Source organism: Brassica oleracea, chromosome C6, assembly GCF_000695525.1.
Source record: "Brassica oleracea var. oleracea cultivar TO1000 chromosome C6, BOL, whole genome shotgun sequence".
In the NCBI taxonomy this organism is placed as follows: domain Eukaryota; kingdom Viridiplantae; phylum Streptophyta; class Magnoliopsida; order Brassicales; family Brassicaceae; genus Brassica; species Brassica oleracea.
In genome coordinates this window covers 8,519,011-8,533,298 of record NC_027753.1, presented here as the reverse complement: position 1 = coordinate 8,533,298, position 14,288 = coordinate 8,519,011, and the positions used below count along the sequence as shown (strand labels likewise).

The following is a 14,288-nucleotide window of genomic DNA, read 5'->3' as shown; positions in this document are numbered from 1 at the left end:
GAACTAGGGTAGGGAACTATGGTAGAACTAAGGTAGGACTAGATAGGGAACTATGGTAGAACTAAGGTAGGACTAGAAATGGAACAATGGTCTCACAAAGGTAGGCGTGTGTTGCTAAGTTTCAAAATTAATTGTGTTTGTGACAGGATATCGACAGCATCATCCCCACCAGAACTCCACAAGAAGAAAGGCTCTTGGATGACATTTTGGAAGATGAAGACGATGTTGATGAATCTGATATAGTTGTGGACAGTTGGGAGAAGTGTCTGGATGTATGCTATAAGGTCTTTTTTCAAGACATGCACGACGAGGATGTAGCTGCGCGCCAAAAACAGGCAGAAGCGAGTGAAGCTGCAGCAGGGGATGGAATAGAAGTAAGTGAACAGTCGATTCAACTGGGAGATGTTATGAAGTTGCTGAAAATAACGATGAAACTGATGAGGACAATTGATAAGAAGATTGACCAATTGGATGGGAGATTGGCCCCGATTGAGGAGTTTGTCAAGGAAGCACAAGCTAAAACAGCATAAGAAGCACAAGCTAAAGCAGCAGAAGAAGAAGCACCAGCACAAGGGAAAGCAAAGAAACAGAAACGAAGGAAGAAGTGAAGTAGAGTGAAGAACTTGCTTGGTGTGTTAGATCTTTGTTTTATGTTTTTATGAAGTAGACAAACGATGTCTTTTGATGTGTTTCTTGTTTGTGATGTGGATTTAGAACTTTTAACTATGTTATGACTATATATGCGATCTTTGTTGTGGATGCTTTTACTTTTATTGTGTAGGTCGAGTGAGAGCTAGTAAAAGTCTAGTAAAAGTCTAGGAGAGTACCAATTTATAAAGTCTAGGAAATTAGTTTAAGAGAGTACCTATTGATAATGTCTAGGAAATTAGTTTATTAGAATAATGGTTGATGATGAAAGTGTAAACATAGAGTACCAATTGATAAACATAAGAGTGCTTCACATAACATAAGTTTGAGCATAACATAAGATTGAACACATAAACTTACACAAGTCTTAACAAACAAAAACTTGTATTAACCGAAATGATAAAAGTAGATAGGTAGGGAAGACAAAGTTTTTAGCACATGAACTCTGAACTTGTGAATTGAGAATCTCATGGACGGGTGGTTGAGGTAATAAGCCTCTTAAGCTTAGCAATCTCTTCAGCCAACTCTTTTACCTCCCCCCTTAGGCGCTCCACTTCTTGCTGAACATCGAAAGCCCATGGCTGACGAAAGTGCAACCCATCGTCCTGCACAGTTTCAACCAGAGTGTAACTCAGTTTCACCCAGAGATACCCAGAGTATAACACAGTTTCACCCAGAGTATAACACAGTTTCACCCAGGGATACCCAGAGTATCACCAGATATCTCTAAGTATTACGGAGTTTCAATCAGTATATCTCAGTTTCCCATAGTTTTACAACGAAGACAAAGATAAGCGGAAATTACCTCATAATTCTTGCAGGTGAAGTACCTACTCCCAAGCAAGGTATCGAAATCTGACTTGTACTTCGGAGTTGGAGAAACATTCATCATTATTTCACTACCGCATGGGCAACGGGTAGGAATTCCATATTGGGCATCGTAAACGAACCCTAACATGTCGTAGTGTTTCTTCAGCTTCTTCATCTCCTTCATCTCTTCATACGAATGAGTCATGTTCAGTAAAGGGGAAAGAGTAAAACCATGGAGCTTCAGAGAATATAGAAAGAGAATGGATAAAGAGAGAGTGTATGAATGGTGAGAGAGAGAGAGAGTGCTGGGGAAGTGAAAAAGTGTCTGGGAAAAGAGAGGAAAAGATGAGACGATACCAGATAAAAGAGCAGAGGGAATCTACTTTTTGACCCAAATAAATGAAAATTTTGGTTTTTTTCGTTTAGGCACGAGAATAATTTTTATTCTCCCTCCAAAATATTTTCTCTTAGTTATACTGAAGTTTATGCTTTTACCAATTTTCTTCATAGTTCTACTTTTCGTGATTTCAACATTTTTTAGTTTTACGTCTAATTTTAATTTGTAAAGAAATTTTTACTTGTCATTTTTCTGCATTACCTTGTAAGGATAAATGATTAGTGCAATAATATCTTTGAAATCATGAAAACTATAAAATACTTCTTTATAAGCTGATCTTATTAACAAAGTGCTCTTGGAAAGACTATATACAATGCATATCTTCACTGATCTATTTCTCATGAAACAATGAGTTTTTTTTCTTATGAGGTTTGTAAATTTTTGTTATCTTCACTAATCTATTTTCAGAAGCAGTATCTGCTATATCATTTTTGGTGAATGTGTTTCTGTATTAAGACTTATGTAGTTCAGATTATTTCAGATTATGCCAATTTCTATCATAGTTACACCTTGTTATTCTAGTTTTCCGCGGTTTTCCAATATATCTCTTAAACATAGGTTCTAAAACACTTAAACATAACTGCCAAAACGCTTAAACAGAGGTTGTAAAACAAACACTTAAACTTAGAGAATACATGGTAAGATCGCTTAAACATAGAATTCTTCAAACTTTCTAACAATTTCCTCTTCATTTTGTATCTTCTCCAAATTGCTTCTCAGTTCTGCAATTGTTTCGTTTAACTGCGTAATCACTCTACTCTTCTCTCGGATCTCATCCCGGGCTTCAATCAAAGCTCTTTTTGCCATAATGTTGCGTCCTCTTCATCAAACCATGCGAAGAACTTGCATCCATTTTTCTCCTGCCATAATTTCAATTGTAAAGCTATTTTCCCATCAGAATTGCTAGTTCTATAATCAGATGGGATACCTTAAAACGCTGACAACCATAAAATCGTCGCCATGGGTTCTTGTCTGTCCAAGCTTGTGTTATGGCTGCCTCTAAGCCACATAAACACAATTTCCGACCATTTTTCCTTCTCCTTGACGATCCTGAACCATCTCCTTGCATATTCACTATTTTGTACCGAGAAGGAGAAGAGTCGAGATAGAGAGAGAGTAGAGAGAGATAGAGAGAGAGAGAGAGAGAGGAGATCGAATCGAATGAAAAGGTGAACAATAAGCAGTATTTATTTCATTTATTAGAGGTTTAAAGGAGAAAATTCGGGTTTATTCCACAAAAGATATACTTAGTTTTACCAATGTTTTCAAAATAAGCAAAAGCAACATACCAAAAGCAACGTACCAAAACCAAACAACACAACAGCCATAACATACGAACAAAAGATCTAGTTTGATTCACTGGGATTACTACTACGCATTCCAAACAACAGCCAACTGAAATCAAAATTTTGCCTTGGTCGCCTTATGTTTTGTGTCCTTTTACGTCGTTCGCCAACAGATGGATTCCTCTTATTCTTTTTCCATCCCTTCCTCTTGAGGCGATCCAGATGTATGATATGAAGCTCTTTGATGTGATATGGTACATTCCATTAAGACCTGTCCGGCACAGAATAAATTGTCTTGTAATAAGCCAATGCCGAAAGTTCCGTCCAGTAATATTTTGAGCACAACTCATGATACTTTATCCTGATATCACGTCGACGACCAGGAGCAGCTTCAACCTCAAGAAAATATAAGTAAGCAACAAGTCCGTGCAGACAAGGATACTTTTCATAATCATACACCTTGCAGGTACAACTCTTCGCTATGAAGTTCACAACATAATTCTTCCCATTATCTGTGTCGGTTACATCGTACTCAAGCTCATAATTATTAAGCTCACGCACTGGTGTTTTCTCAGCTTTGCCCCATAGCTCATGCAAGTGAATCTCGACAAGAGGAACCAGTTTGGTATCAATGACCCAGCCACAGAGTCCTTCCGATGTTCATTAAACCAGTCAGAAAACTTTTTGATGATTGTATCCAACAATGGTATTAAAGCATACCTCTTGCGTCCTTAAATACACTGTTCATTGACTCCACACTGTTGCTAGTGTCCAAGTTGTATCTGTCACCTAGGAAATGAACCCGAGCCCATGTGCTTTTATCAGTATGCTCCTCCAAATACTTGTACGCTGGAGGATATCTCACCTTAAAAGATGCGTAAGCAGACTCGAACTCAGCCAACGTGTAACACCTAGCCAACTCCATAAATCTCCATCCGACTACGGCTTTGGTTGTGTTACAAGCATGCACTCTCACATTCTGAGACAAATTCCATATACAATGGCCATGGTGAGATTGTGGAAACACATTAGCTACAGCCGCGATGAGGCTCTGGTTTCTATCGCTCATAAAAACTAATTCAGAAGAGTCTGGTATAGCAGTTTTGTGCATCTCGAAAAACCATGTCCAACTAGCATTATTTTCACTGTCGAGTACACCAATCGCAAGCGGATAATGGTGACGATTAGGATCTTGAGCTTTAGCAAATACTAGTACACCACCATATCCATTCTTCAAAAATGTGGCATCCACAACTATCACCTTCCTCATGGCTGCAAAACCTTCAATACAAGCTCCCAGAGCTATGAAGAGGTACTTGAACTTATTTGCCTCATCCAACTTCACCCCTGTTTTTGTTCCCGGATTGACCTGCTCTGACATGTACAAGTAGCTATATAGCATCTTGTAGCTCTCTTCCGAACCACCACGCAACTCAGAAATAGCTAGATTTTCCCTCTCAAGGCTGTGGAGTAGGATATTGTTACACCAAGTTTTAACTTTATAAGATCCATGATATCTTTCAGAACAGGAGTACTCAGTTTTCCAGAATATTCCTCATTAAAAAAACTTGCAACTAATTCCGCTGAGCCTTTCCTCTTGATGTTGCTGCTTTTACTTTGATTAGACCGAGAGCATGTATTCACACCCGTGTACCTCCTAACAGAAAAAATTTCAGTCTGTGGAATCCTTGCAGCTCGTAAACCCCACTTACAGGTTGCTTCAAAACAACCAATCATCTCTTGTCCGACTTTTTGATAACATAACGAAAGCATTCACCAAATGCAGCTCTATCGACCACCTCTTGAAGTGCTTTCTTACTTGGAAACTCATGATACTTAAACAGACCCAAACCTACTTCCCAATCCTCTATAACCTGACTAGCTTTTTTTATAGGTGGCTGCTCAACATACTTATCTGCACCCATACCCGTCTCACCTGCGGTGTTCGTCTCTACTGCAGTGTCCGTTTCAGCTGCTGTGTCCATTTCAGTTGCGGTGTCTGTCTCCGCTGCAGTGTCTGTCCCAGCTGCGGTGTCTGTCCCAGCTGCGGTGCCCGTATCCATAAAATCATTCTCTGCATCTATCAGCTCCTTCTGTTGATTTGCTTGTCCATTTTCTACATACAGAGTTATGGCCTTAGGTCTGATTTCATCATAAACATCATCAATTCCCTGTAACACTTCGTAGTTCATACCAAACGAACTTATGCCCACTCTCGATACCTTCTCTAACTGATATGATCTACTCGTCTCCTCCACTAACAAGAGAGATCTACGGTTGTCTTTATCAACGGTTGTTAGGAAACCAAACAGATCATCATCTTCACGAATAATTTGCTGTTCTTCAGATCCATACACCATCGGCATGCTCAATGCCAGTTTTACCTTACTTTCTTCCAACGCAAGCTTTTTATACAACTTTTCTTCTAGCATTGCCAAACTTATATCCTCCACTGTTGTCTTCAAGGTTACACAGGAGATCTCCCCTTTGAATTTGAAAAAGACGCTCACATATTTCATCATTGTATCCTGCAAGAACAAAAGAATAAAGTTTTAGTTATACCTGTAGTTCTTAGTTCTACCGAGTTGTCTACAGTTTGACCAAGTTTTACCTACTCTACAACAATTATCAGTTCTACTTGTTATACCTAGTTATACAAAGTAATGCTTAATGCTTAAACAAGAACTCAAATGTGTGTACGATTGATTGATCAGAGAGATCTCCGTGCAAAGCTACTCACAATTGAGACAATTCACGCACCTCCATGCATAACAATTTCATATACAAATCAATCAAATCATCCCAGAATCAATGCCGTTTCAACACTTTCAATTACAAACCCTAAATCCAATTTATATCTTGCAGCTCGCTGAGGAGAGAATAACTAACCTGCATTACGACCTCTCTGAATGAATGCTAGCCGGTGGAAACGTTGCGGTCCGACGGCGTCGCCGGAGTAGCTATCGACGTCGACAACAGAGTAGCTGGGAGGGAGCTGCAAACCAACCAGAGACAATAACAAGCTTCTCGAGAGGGAGAGGAGCTGCGAGCTGGAGCTTTCCTCGAGCTGCGGGATAACAATTTTTTTCTTTTAATTTTTGATTTTCTTTTTTTCTGAATTCCAATTGATTTCGGTTTCAATTGAATTGAATTCTCAATTACAAACCGTCGAACGAAACCCAGACCAAACCGGATAACTCAACCCATCCGCCCCAAATTCGAATTTTTTTTTCCCACCTTCGAAGGGTATTCCTGTCATTTCACACCGACTTAATGAAAAAGAGGCATAGACGATTACGGAGTCCATAGGAGATTTTGCTTATCACATTTGGGGGCACCAGAGGCGTTAACTTTTTTTTGGGCTTTCGTCCAATTAATAAAATTCTAGACCACAAAAAAAAAAAAAATACCGCATAATGGTGTTTTTGCTGAGCGTAGGGAATTATTTGGGTAAAAAATTAAAATCTTATAACTTACAGGGGGGAAATAGTAAATAATAGAGGAGTATTCTGACTCTTCTAGAAAAGTTTATCATGATGTCTCTCTATCTCCCAACTTGTGATTCTCTTACATAACAAAAGACAGGAGCTTCGTGGGTTCAATAGATTATCTCGTCACAACGAAAGCTAAACGTATTGACTGGAACCTGTATAATACAATCCGTTGGTGAGATGGAGGAACAGTTCATACTTAGGGTTCCACCGTCTGTTTCAGAGCGAATCGATCGGCTCTTGAGCGAGGACGCTTCTACTTCCGACGAGATCCCTTTAGATTTGTGCTTTTCAGGTTCGGTTTGATTTGATCTCTTTTAGCTCATTAAATTATGGTTTCATCCTCCAAAGTTTCAACCTTTTTTTCCTATAAAGCTTATGTCTGATGCGTTCTTGAATGTCTCATAGAAAACCCCAAAAAGACGTTCTTGAATCTGTTTCAAGAGTTGAAGTGTGTCTAGAGTATCAATTTATTAGCATCTCCTAGAGGAACTTGATATTGTGGTTTGTGTAAATTCAATGTTTTATCAGAGAGGTCTGAAAGGCATTCTTGTGGCATTGTTCTTGAATCTGCCTAGAGATCCGATCTATTTAACATTGTCTATGCATTACCCTTGATGTGAAAGACCTTCTTGAATCTGATGTATGGATTTCAAGTGTGTATAGAGATCCATCTAACATTGTCTATGAATCAAACTTCTTTCTAAGGGGTTTGTGTGACTTTGTGTGTTGGCAGAGGATGGGAGAAGCGGGACGTTTATGATTGGAAACGAAGAGTTCCCGGCTTCTCTCCTGGATCTTCCTGCTGTTGTTGAGTCTTTTAAAACTTATGATGATTCTGCTTTAGTCAAAACTGCTGACATTGGCCAGGTAAGATCATGGTGCACTAGTCTGCTATATGTGTTTGTTGTTAACCTTCTGATTAAAAAGCAATATGATGAATGCTTTTATATGGTTTGGTTTAACAGATGATCATGGTTAGGGAGCCTGGTGATCCCGCGCCTAATACGGTTGAATACAGACATGGTCTAACTCCTCCTATGAAGGATGCTCGCAAGAGAAGATTTCGTCGAGAGCCTGACCTTAATGTAAATTTGCATTTGTTAACACTTGTTGCGTCGTTACTAGATGGTTCTCTTCTTTTGATTTAACAGTATTGAATATCATAACGTTGCAGCCGGAGCTTGTACAGCGCGTTGAGAGGGACTTGCTGAACATCTTGAGTGGCAGAACAATCGAAAACGTAAATTTGCTTTTTAAATTCTGATGATTGGTTAATTGAATTCGATTTCAATATACATAACTCTCTGAGGTAGTTCCAGTTTATTTTACTAGAACTTCTTGGTGTGTGTAGGGAAATGAACAGCAAGAGGAAACAGTTGCGAACGAGAATGCAAATAAGAATGTCTCTTCCTCTTCACCTGCTACACCTGTTGAAAAGCCTGAAGAAGCTGCTGAGACAGGGACTATTAATAATAATAATACTCCAGCGGAAGTTGAGCAGGAGAGAAGTGAATCAGAAGATTCTGATGATTCTATGTGAAAGGTTATGTATGTAGTGAATGAACGTCGGGAAAGCTTTAGGATATGCGTGTAACGTTTGAGAAACGAACCTAGCAAGGATAGTGTATGTCAACTGTCAAGAGTTTAGCCGTCATGTTTACCACTTTTATCATTTATTGGTTCATGTTCAGAACATTGTTCCGGTCTGGTTATAATAACATTTATTGGCTCTTACTGCTGAGCCATCAGCATCGTAAGGAACGGTTGTGCGCCTGCGTACACCAACACTTGCATCTTCATTTTGCTTATCTAAAATAAAATTGTGCCTGAAAAATAGATGTACATAAAAGATATAAGTAAACAAGAGTTACATACATACATCATATTAAATTGATGTGTATATGTTTGTAGTTTAATAGTAACTACATAGTTTGAAGATTAGTTTGTGTTTCAATCTTGTTTTTTGTTTTCATAAGTAGCAAAATGTATAATTATAGGTTGGTAGTTTGATTCTTTTATAATCTATGTACTATTATTGACTTTTGACCTAATGTTCTTGTGATCTTTCTCACATACTCACATATAAACAACGGATGTGAATTTTACTGTATAGCATACCAAGTCAGTTTGTTTTCTCAAGGGTTTAGTGGGATGTCATTGTCAAAAAAGTGGGCAAGCCACGACTATGATTAAAATTAAAAATTAGAGGGACAAATGTGATCATATGGTAAGGTTTAATATCATAACTTACCAACTACCATTATTTTTTTGAAATGCGATCATAACTTACTAACTACCATTGTGTGGACAACCTATCTGAAGCTTATACTCTTCTTTTATTACTTATATGAGATATGATCAAATTTGCTTTAATGCATTAGTATACAAACATAATTAAAGTGGTATTGAAAAATAGTTTCTTAAAGTTATAACTCTTACCAGTTGGCATCATTGGTCCATTGACATGCATACTTCTGCCTGAGACATAATTTTTTATGTTTCTATAAAATTTTCAGATCTTTGTTTGGCTCAAAATAATTATTAATCATCCAAAAATAACATAGTGGTTTTATTCTACGCAAGGTTTGGTTCAAAAGGATGGGCTAAAGTGTGAATAACGATGCCATTTTTGTTAGGTTAACCATACTTGTTAACACTTATATTAGCTGCTTGTGTGTGACTTTTCTTTAAACAGTAATGATATCTAATATCTTGTCCGTATGTCTGTGTCCCTATTTGCATGGACATAGTATGCAATGTTGAATACATACACTTAACTCGAAAATAACATTTAAATGTCAATTACTAATGTGGAGTATAGACATTATTTTGTATGTATAATTCTAATGCATGTCACATCCCATATGACACAGTCGCGCCCTTTTAAATAGTTTTGATGGAGTAGCTGAACAACCTGAGAGCATTATTAATCCGGAGTTTTTAGGACGAGGTTCTTAGCGGAAGTTAAGAAACAATTTCTTAACTTTTAACTAAAAAAACTAAGAACCAGTTCTTAAATAAAGACTTTAAGAAGCGGGTCTTAGCTTTTTTAGTTAAAAGTTAAGAAACAGTTTTTTAACTTCCGCTAAGAACCCCACTTTAAGAGCATGAACTTCCGCTAAGAATCCCGGGTTAATCATGGTAAGAACTCAGGATTAATCATGGTGTGACGTATAATTTTAGTGTATTTGTATTAAAATTTTAATACAAAAAATCGGTAGATACTATATAGTCCAAATGGTGTTCCAAAGAAAAACTATATAATCCAAACAGACATTGTTGATTTGTTATAACAAAATATTTATAAACAAACATACATTGGTGGTTTTTTACACATTGTTGACTAAAAAAAAACAAATCTTGCACCTTTTTTGACTATTCAGTATCTCCATTAAGTGGAAGGTAGCTCACCTTCTTCGAGTCAGAGATTTGACCATTAGCTTTCTTTATCAAAATTCTCGAGGATCTGTGTCTCTTAATGAGCTTTGGGGTTTAGAAGAAGAAGATGGATCTGTCTTCTCAACGACAATCCCCGAATGGGTCAACAGGTTTTCGCCTTCAAGCTCCACTGGTAAGCTCCCCTTCCTTCACAGGTTTCTATTTCGGGAAATCTCTGGACTTGTTCTGACATGCTCTGTTTTCAACTTAATTCAAAGTTCTTTCCTTTTTTAGAAACCTTAGCTCAAATCAGTACTCTTTCCTCCTCTTTGCTGACAAAAACGCTTCCTTTCAGGTGGACTCTGTTTCTTGCTACTGCAGAGTAGATTCAAGTCTCAAAACCGTTGTAGAAGCAAGAAAGTTCGTTCCTGGCTCAAAGCTCTGTATCCAACCCAACATCAACCCCAATGCTCACCGTCCTAGCAAGAACTCTAACCGAGAGAGGACAAGAATCCAACCCCCGCTTCTCCCCGGCCTCCCTGACGACCTAGCCGTCGCTTGCCTCATCCGCGTCCCTCGTGCAGACCATAGAAAACTCAGACTCGTGTGCAAGAGCTGGCACAGGCTTGCCTCTGGGAACTTCTTCTACTCCGAGAGGAAGTTACTTGGGAGGTCCGAAGAATGGGTTTACGTTTTCAAAAAGGACCGTGACGGGAAGATCTCCTGGAACGCGTTTGATCCCGTCTCTCACCTTCCTCAGCCTCTTACGCCTCTTCCTAGAGAGTATTCAGAAGCTGTTGGGTTTGGTTGTGCTGTTTTGAGCGGGTGTCGTCTTTACTTGTTTGGAGGTAAGGATCCGCTTAGAGGATCAATGAGGAGGGTCATCTTCTATAACGCTAGAACAAACAAGTGGCATAGGGCACCAGACATGCTTAGGAAGCGACACTTCTTTGGTTCATGTGTCGTTAACAATTGCTTGTATGTAGCGGGTGGGGAGTGTGAAGGGATTCATAGGACGCTGCGGTCAGCTGAGGTTTATGATCCGAACAAAAACAGGTGGAGTTTCGTTGCTGATATGGGGGCATCAATGGTGCCTCTTATCGGTGTGGTTTATGATAACAAGTGGTTTCTCAAGGGTCTTGGGTCTCACCAACAGGTCATTTGTGAAGCTTATGACCCTGAAGCTAACTCATGGAGTTTGGTCAGTGATGGGATGGTTACTGGTTGGATAGACCCGTGTGCTTGTTTTAACGGTCGTCTTTACGGGTTGGATTGTAGGGATGGGTGTAAACTCAGGGTGTTTGATGAGTCCAGGGATTCATGGATCAAGTTTATGGATTGTAAAGTTCACTTGGGGAACTCGTGGCCTTTTGAAGCTGCGGCTCTTGTTCCGTTGAACAATAAGCTTTGTATAATCAGGAACAACATGAGCATGAGTCTGGTTGATGTAACGAATCCAGATAAGAACAGCACTCGGCTATGGGAGAACATTGCGGTGAAAGGAGAGTCCAAGAGCATTCTAAGTAATATATGGTCGAGTATAGCAGGAAGAGCTGTGAAATGCGATATCGTGCATTGCCAAGTGCTTCAAGCCTGACAAAGAAGAGAAGCAACTCTTATTAACTGACTCAAGAAATGTTTCAGATATTGAGAGAATCTTCGTCACCATCATCATTGACCAAATGAATCTGCAGAGGCTTCAGAACTTATGTCTGGTCTTAACAGTCATACAAGAGTAATAAGAACAGACATGACCATCTCTTCTGGTGTTGTGAATCTTTGTAAGTATTTATAGGAAGGTTATCAATTTTTATAATCTTTATGTTGACATTTTATTTTATTTTGTGGATTTGTAAACATTTATATGATATATTATGTAGTGTAGGATGATATTATTTTAATAATGGAACATACGCATTTCTTTATCAGTTAATTTAAATTTCGAAAAATGGATAATTCTAAACAGTAAAATTAATATCATTTATTCCCAGTTTATTGTTTGTTTGTTTTTTTTTTTTTTTTTGACGTTGTTTATTGTTTGTTTAAGCTGTTGTTTCACATCCTTTTTATATTTTAGTTACTTTATTATATAGTAGGTGATGAAGATCCAGAATGGATAATATATATGCAAACTAGGGTCGGTCAGGGCTACGCCCGGGTTTTTTGTTTAAATTTTAATTTTAATTATATATTTAGCATGTTTATTTAAATATATAAATTTTATAATATATTATAAAAATATAAGTATCTATGGACAAATATAAACTAATTTTAGATTATTCATCGCTTTTGTCTTACGCAATTCAAAAATTTTAATATTCAAATTTTGTTTTTATTGGAAACTATATATAAGGTGCAAGATAAAATGAACAAAAATTAACCAAATTTTAGTTATGGTGTTTAAATGGTTGAATTGTAGATATATTTCAAACCAGTTAAAACTATTTATAATGTTGTTTCCAGTTAGTCTCTGAGTAATTTAGGGTTCAATTGGTAATGAGACTATTGAGACTTTGTGGTTATGTAAAGCCATGAAATCCAATAATTTACCAATAAATTATTTGAGATTTTAGAAATATATAAAGCCTTAAAAGCTCATTTTTAGAAGAAGCTGTTTTTTTTGTTCACCTTGTTCTACAGTCATTTTTAAAGATTTTAAAGCTTTTTTCTTTATTTTTTTTAAAAGAAGTGGGTAACTAATTTATTTTTTTGTCTTTTGTCTATTTTTGACCAAGAAAACAAAAAAATAAAAATGATGATTGATAAATTAATTATTATTAATTATTAATTAGTTAGATTTTTAACATGAAGAAAAAATCATAACCTACTATTATTGAAATTAATTTGTTAAAGCGTAAAACTTATTGTCTATGGTAACTAAAACATTTACGAATGATTAAATTATTATTTCTATAATAAATAAATAAAATATATTTGTTGATAAATTTTAACTGATTTATCGTTTAAAACTATTCCACATATTCTATAGACTTGCATAAATAAAAAAAGTAGATAGAAAAAAGTAGATAATACATTTTTGGAATGAATCATAAATATATATTTATAACAGTCAGAGCTTTTAAAACCTTTGATACCAAGCAGGTTTTTAAACTTTATAATGTAATAGTTGCTGGTTTTAAAGCTAAAATATAAACTTTATAATGTAATAGTTGCTGGTTTTAAAGCTAAAATATAAACTTTATAATGTAATAGTTGCTGGTTTTAAAGCTAAAATATAAACTTTATAATGTAATAGTTGCTGGTTTTAAAGCTAAAATATAAACTTTATAATGTAATAGTTGCTGGTTTTAAAGCTAAAATATAAACTTTATAATGTAATAGTTGCTGGTTTTAAAGCTAAAATATAAACTTTATAATGTAATAGTTGCTGGTTTTAAAGCTAAAATATAAACTTTATAATGTAATAGTTGCTGGTTTTAAAGCTAAAATATAAACTTTATAATGTAATAGTTGCTGGTTTTAAAGCTAAAATATAAACTTTATAATGTAATAGTTGCTGGTTTTAAAGCTAAAATATAAACTTTATAATGTAATAGTTGCTGGTTTTAAAGCTAAAATATCTACAGCCACAAATCTAAAACCAAAGCATAAAGCGAAAGTCGTTATCAATCGGAACTTGAATGGACTCGACCCTTTAAATTTACAACCCTATATATTTCTATGCTTTTATTTTCTTAAATCAACTGTTTAAAAATTGTAATATTTTCTATATAAAAAAAACTTACAACTACGTCACCAACAATTACAGGCTGAGTTCTTACAACAAAATTTATGCATTTATAACGCTATTAATGGGATCCATTATCTAAATATTATTTATCTTATTTTCATAGGTGTTTGATAATTTGTCTTTTCAAATTTGTGTTCCACTTCGTCCAAAGTCTATTTTGATGTAAATGCACCGTTTATATATATATATATATATATATCAGTTTTGAAGAATGATCATAATCGTATTTTTATCTCAACATTGGCTGTTGGTTAAAAAAGTTATCACCAAACTATAACAAATTTTGTATTGTGGTTTTAAACGATATAAGCAACCAAGATAAGCTATTTAATATGTCTAGATCGTGTTTTTACTTTATTCATTGTTTTCACTTTCGTTCCCACATCTCACCTTTGAAGCAAACACTTAATATTTTATTTGAAAGTGTCTGATTATATATTTTATGTGATTCAATATTCTCGACCATCCTAAGTCATGTCTCAAAAAAAAAAAAAAATTCTTGACCATCCTTTTTAATTAAAAAT

At 36.2% G+C, this 14,288-nt stretch overlaps 3 protein-coding genes across 3 annotated transcripts; 2 read left to right on the top strand and 1 right to left on the bottom strand.

Moving 5' to 3' along the window:
* Positions 1-3,405: 3,405 nt before the first annotated feature.
* On the bottom strand, positions 3,406-6,036 carry LOC106297391 (protein FAR-RED ELONGATED HYPOCOTYL 3-like). Its single transcript, XM_013733639.1, has 4 exons — positions 6,031-6,036; positions 4,891-5,669; positions 3,862-4,604; positions 3,406-3,791 (listed from the first exon to the last, which is right to left on the bottom strand). Exons 1-4 carry the CDS (start codon positions 6,034-6,036, stop codon positions 3,406-3,408), a joined length of 1,914 nt encoding a protein of 637 aa, XP_013589093.1.
* Positions 6,037-6,668: 632 nt separating this feature from the next.
* LOC106298545 (transcription initiation factor TFIID subunit 7) lies at positions 6,669-8,386 on the top strand. Its single transcript, XM_013734683.1, has 5 exons — positions 6,669-6,927; positions 7,369-7,502; positions 7,601-7,720; positions 7,810-7,875; positions 7,987-8,386. Exons 1-5 carry the CDS (start codon positions 6,813-6,815, stop codon positions 8,173-8,175), a joined length of 624 nt encoding a protein of 207 aa, XP_013590137.1. The 5' UTR covers positions 6,669-6,812; the 3' UTR covers positions 8,176-8,386.
* A 1,599-nt stretch (positions 8,387-9,985) lies between these two features.
* LOC106297011 (F-box/kelch-repeat protein At1g55270-like) lies at positions 9,986-11,903 on the top strand. Its single transcript, XM_013733287.1, has 2 exons — positions 9,986-10,206; positions 10,369-11,903. Exons 1-2 carry the CDS (start codon positions 10,141-10,143, stop codon positions 11,608-11,610), a joined length of 1,308 nt encoding a protein of 435 aa, XP_013588741.1. The 5' UTR covers positions 9,986-10,140; the 3' UTR covers positions 11,611-11,903.
* Positions 11,904-14,288: the final 2,385 nt, after the last annotated feature.

Coding starts and splice junctions, on each gene's coding strand:
- LOC106297391 (XM_013733639.1), bottom strand. Junction 4,605..4,890: donor TTTCGTTATGTTATCAAAAA/GTCGGACAAGAG, acceptor CCTACTCCACAG/CCTTGAGAGGGAAAATCTAG. Junction 3,792..3,861: donor TGTATTTAAGGACGCAAGAG/GTATGCTTTAAT, acceptor GAACATCGGAAG/GACTCTGTGGCTGGGTCATT.
- LOC106298545 (XM_013734683.1), top strand. CDS start 6,813: ATGGAGGAACAGTTCATACTTAGGGTTCCACCGTCTGTTTCAGAGCGA. Junction 7,503..7,600: donor AAACTGCTGACATTGGCCAG/GTAAGATCATGG, acceptor TTGGTTTAACAG/ATGATCATGGTTAGGGAGCC. Junction 7,876..7,986: donor GTGGCAGAACAATCGAAAAC/GTAAATTTGCTT, acceptor TGGTGTGTGTAG/GGAAATGAACAGCAAGAGGA.
- LOC106297011 (XM_013733287.1), top strand. CDS start 10,141: ATGGATCTGTCTTCTCAACGACAATCCCCGAATGGGTCAACAGGTTTT. Junction 10,207..10,368: donor TTCGCCTTCAAGCTCCACTG/GTAAGCTCCCCT, acceptor GCTTCCTTTCAG/GTGGACTCTGTTTCTTGCTA.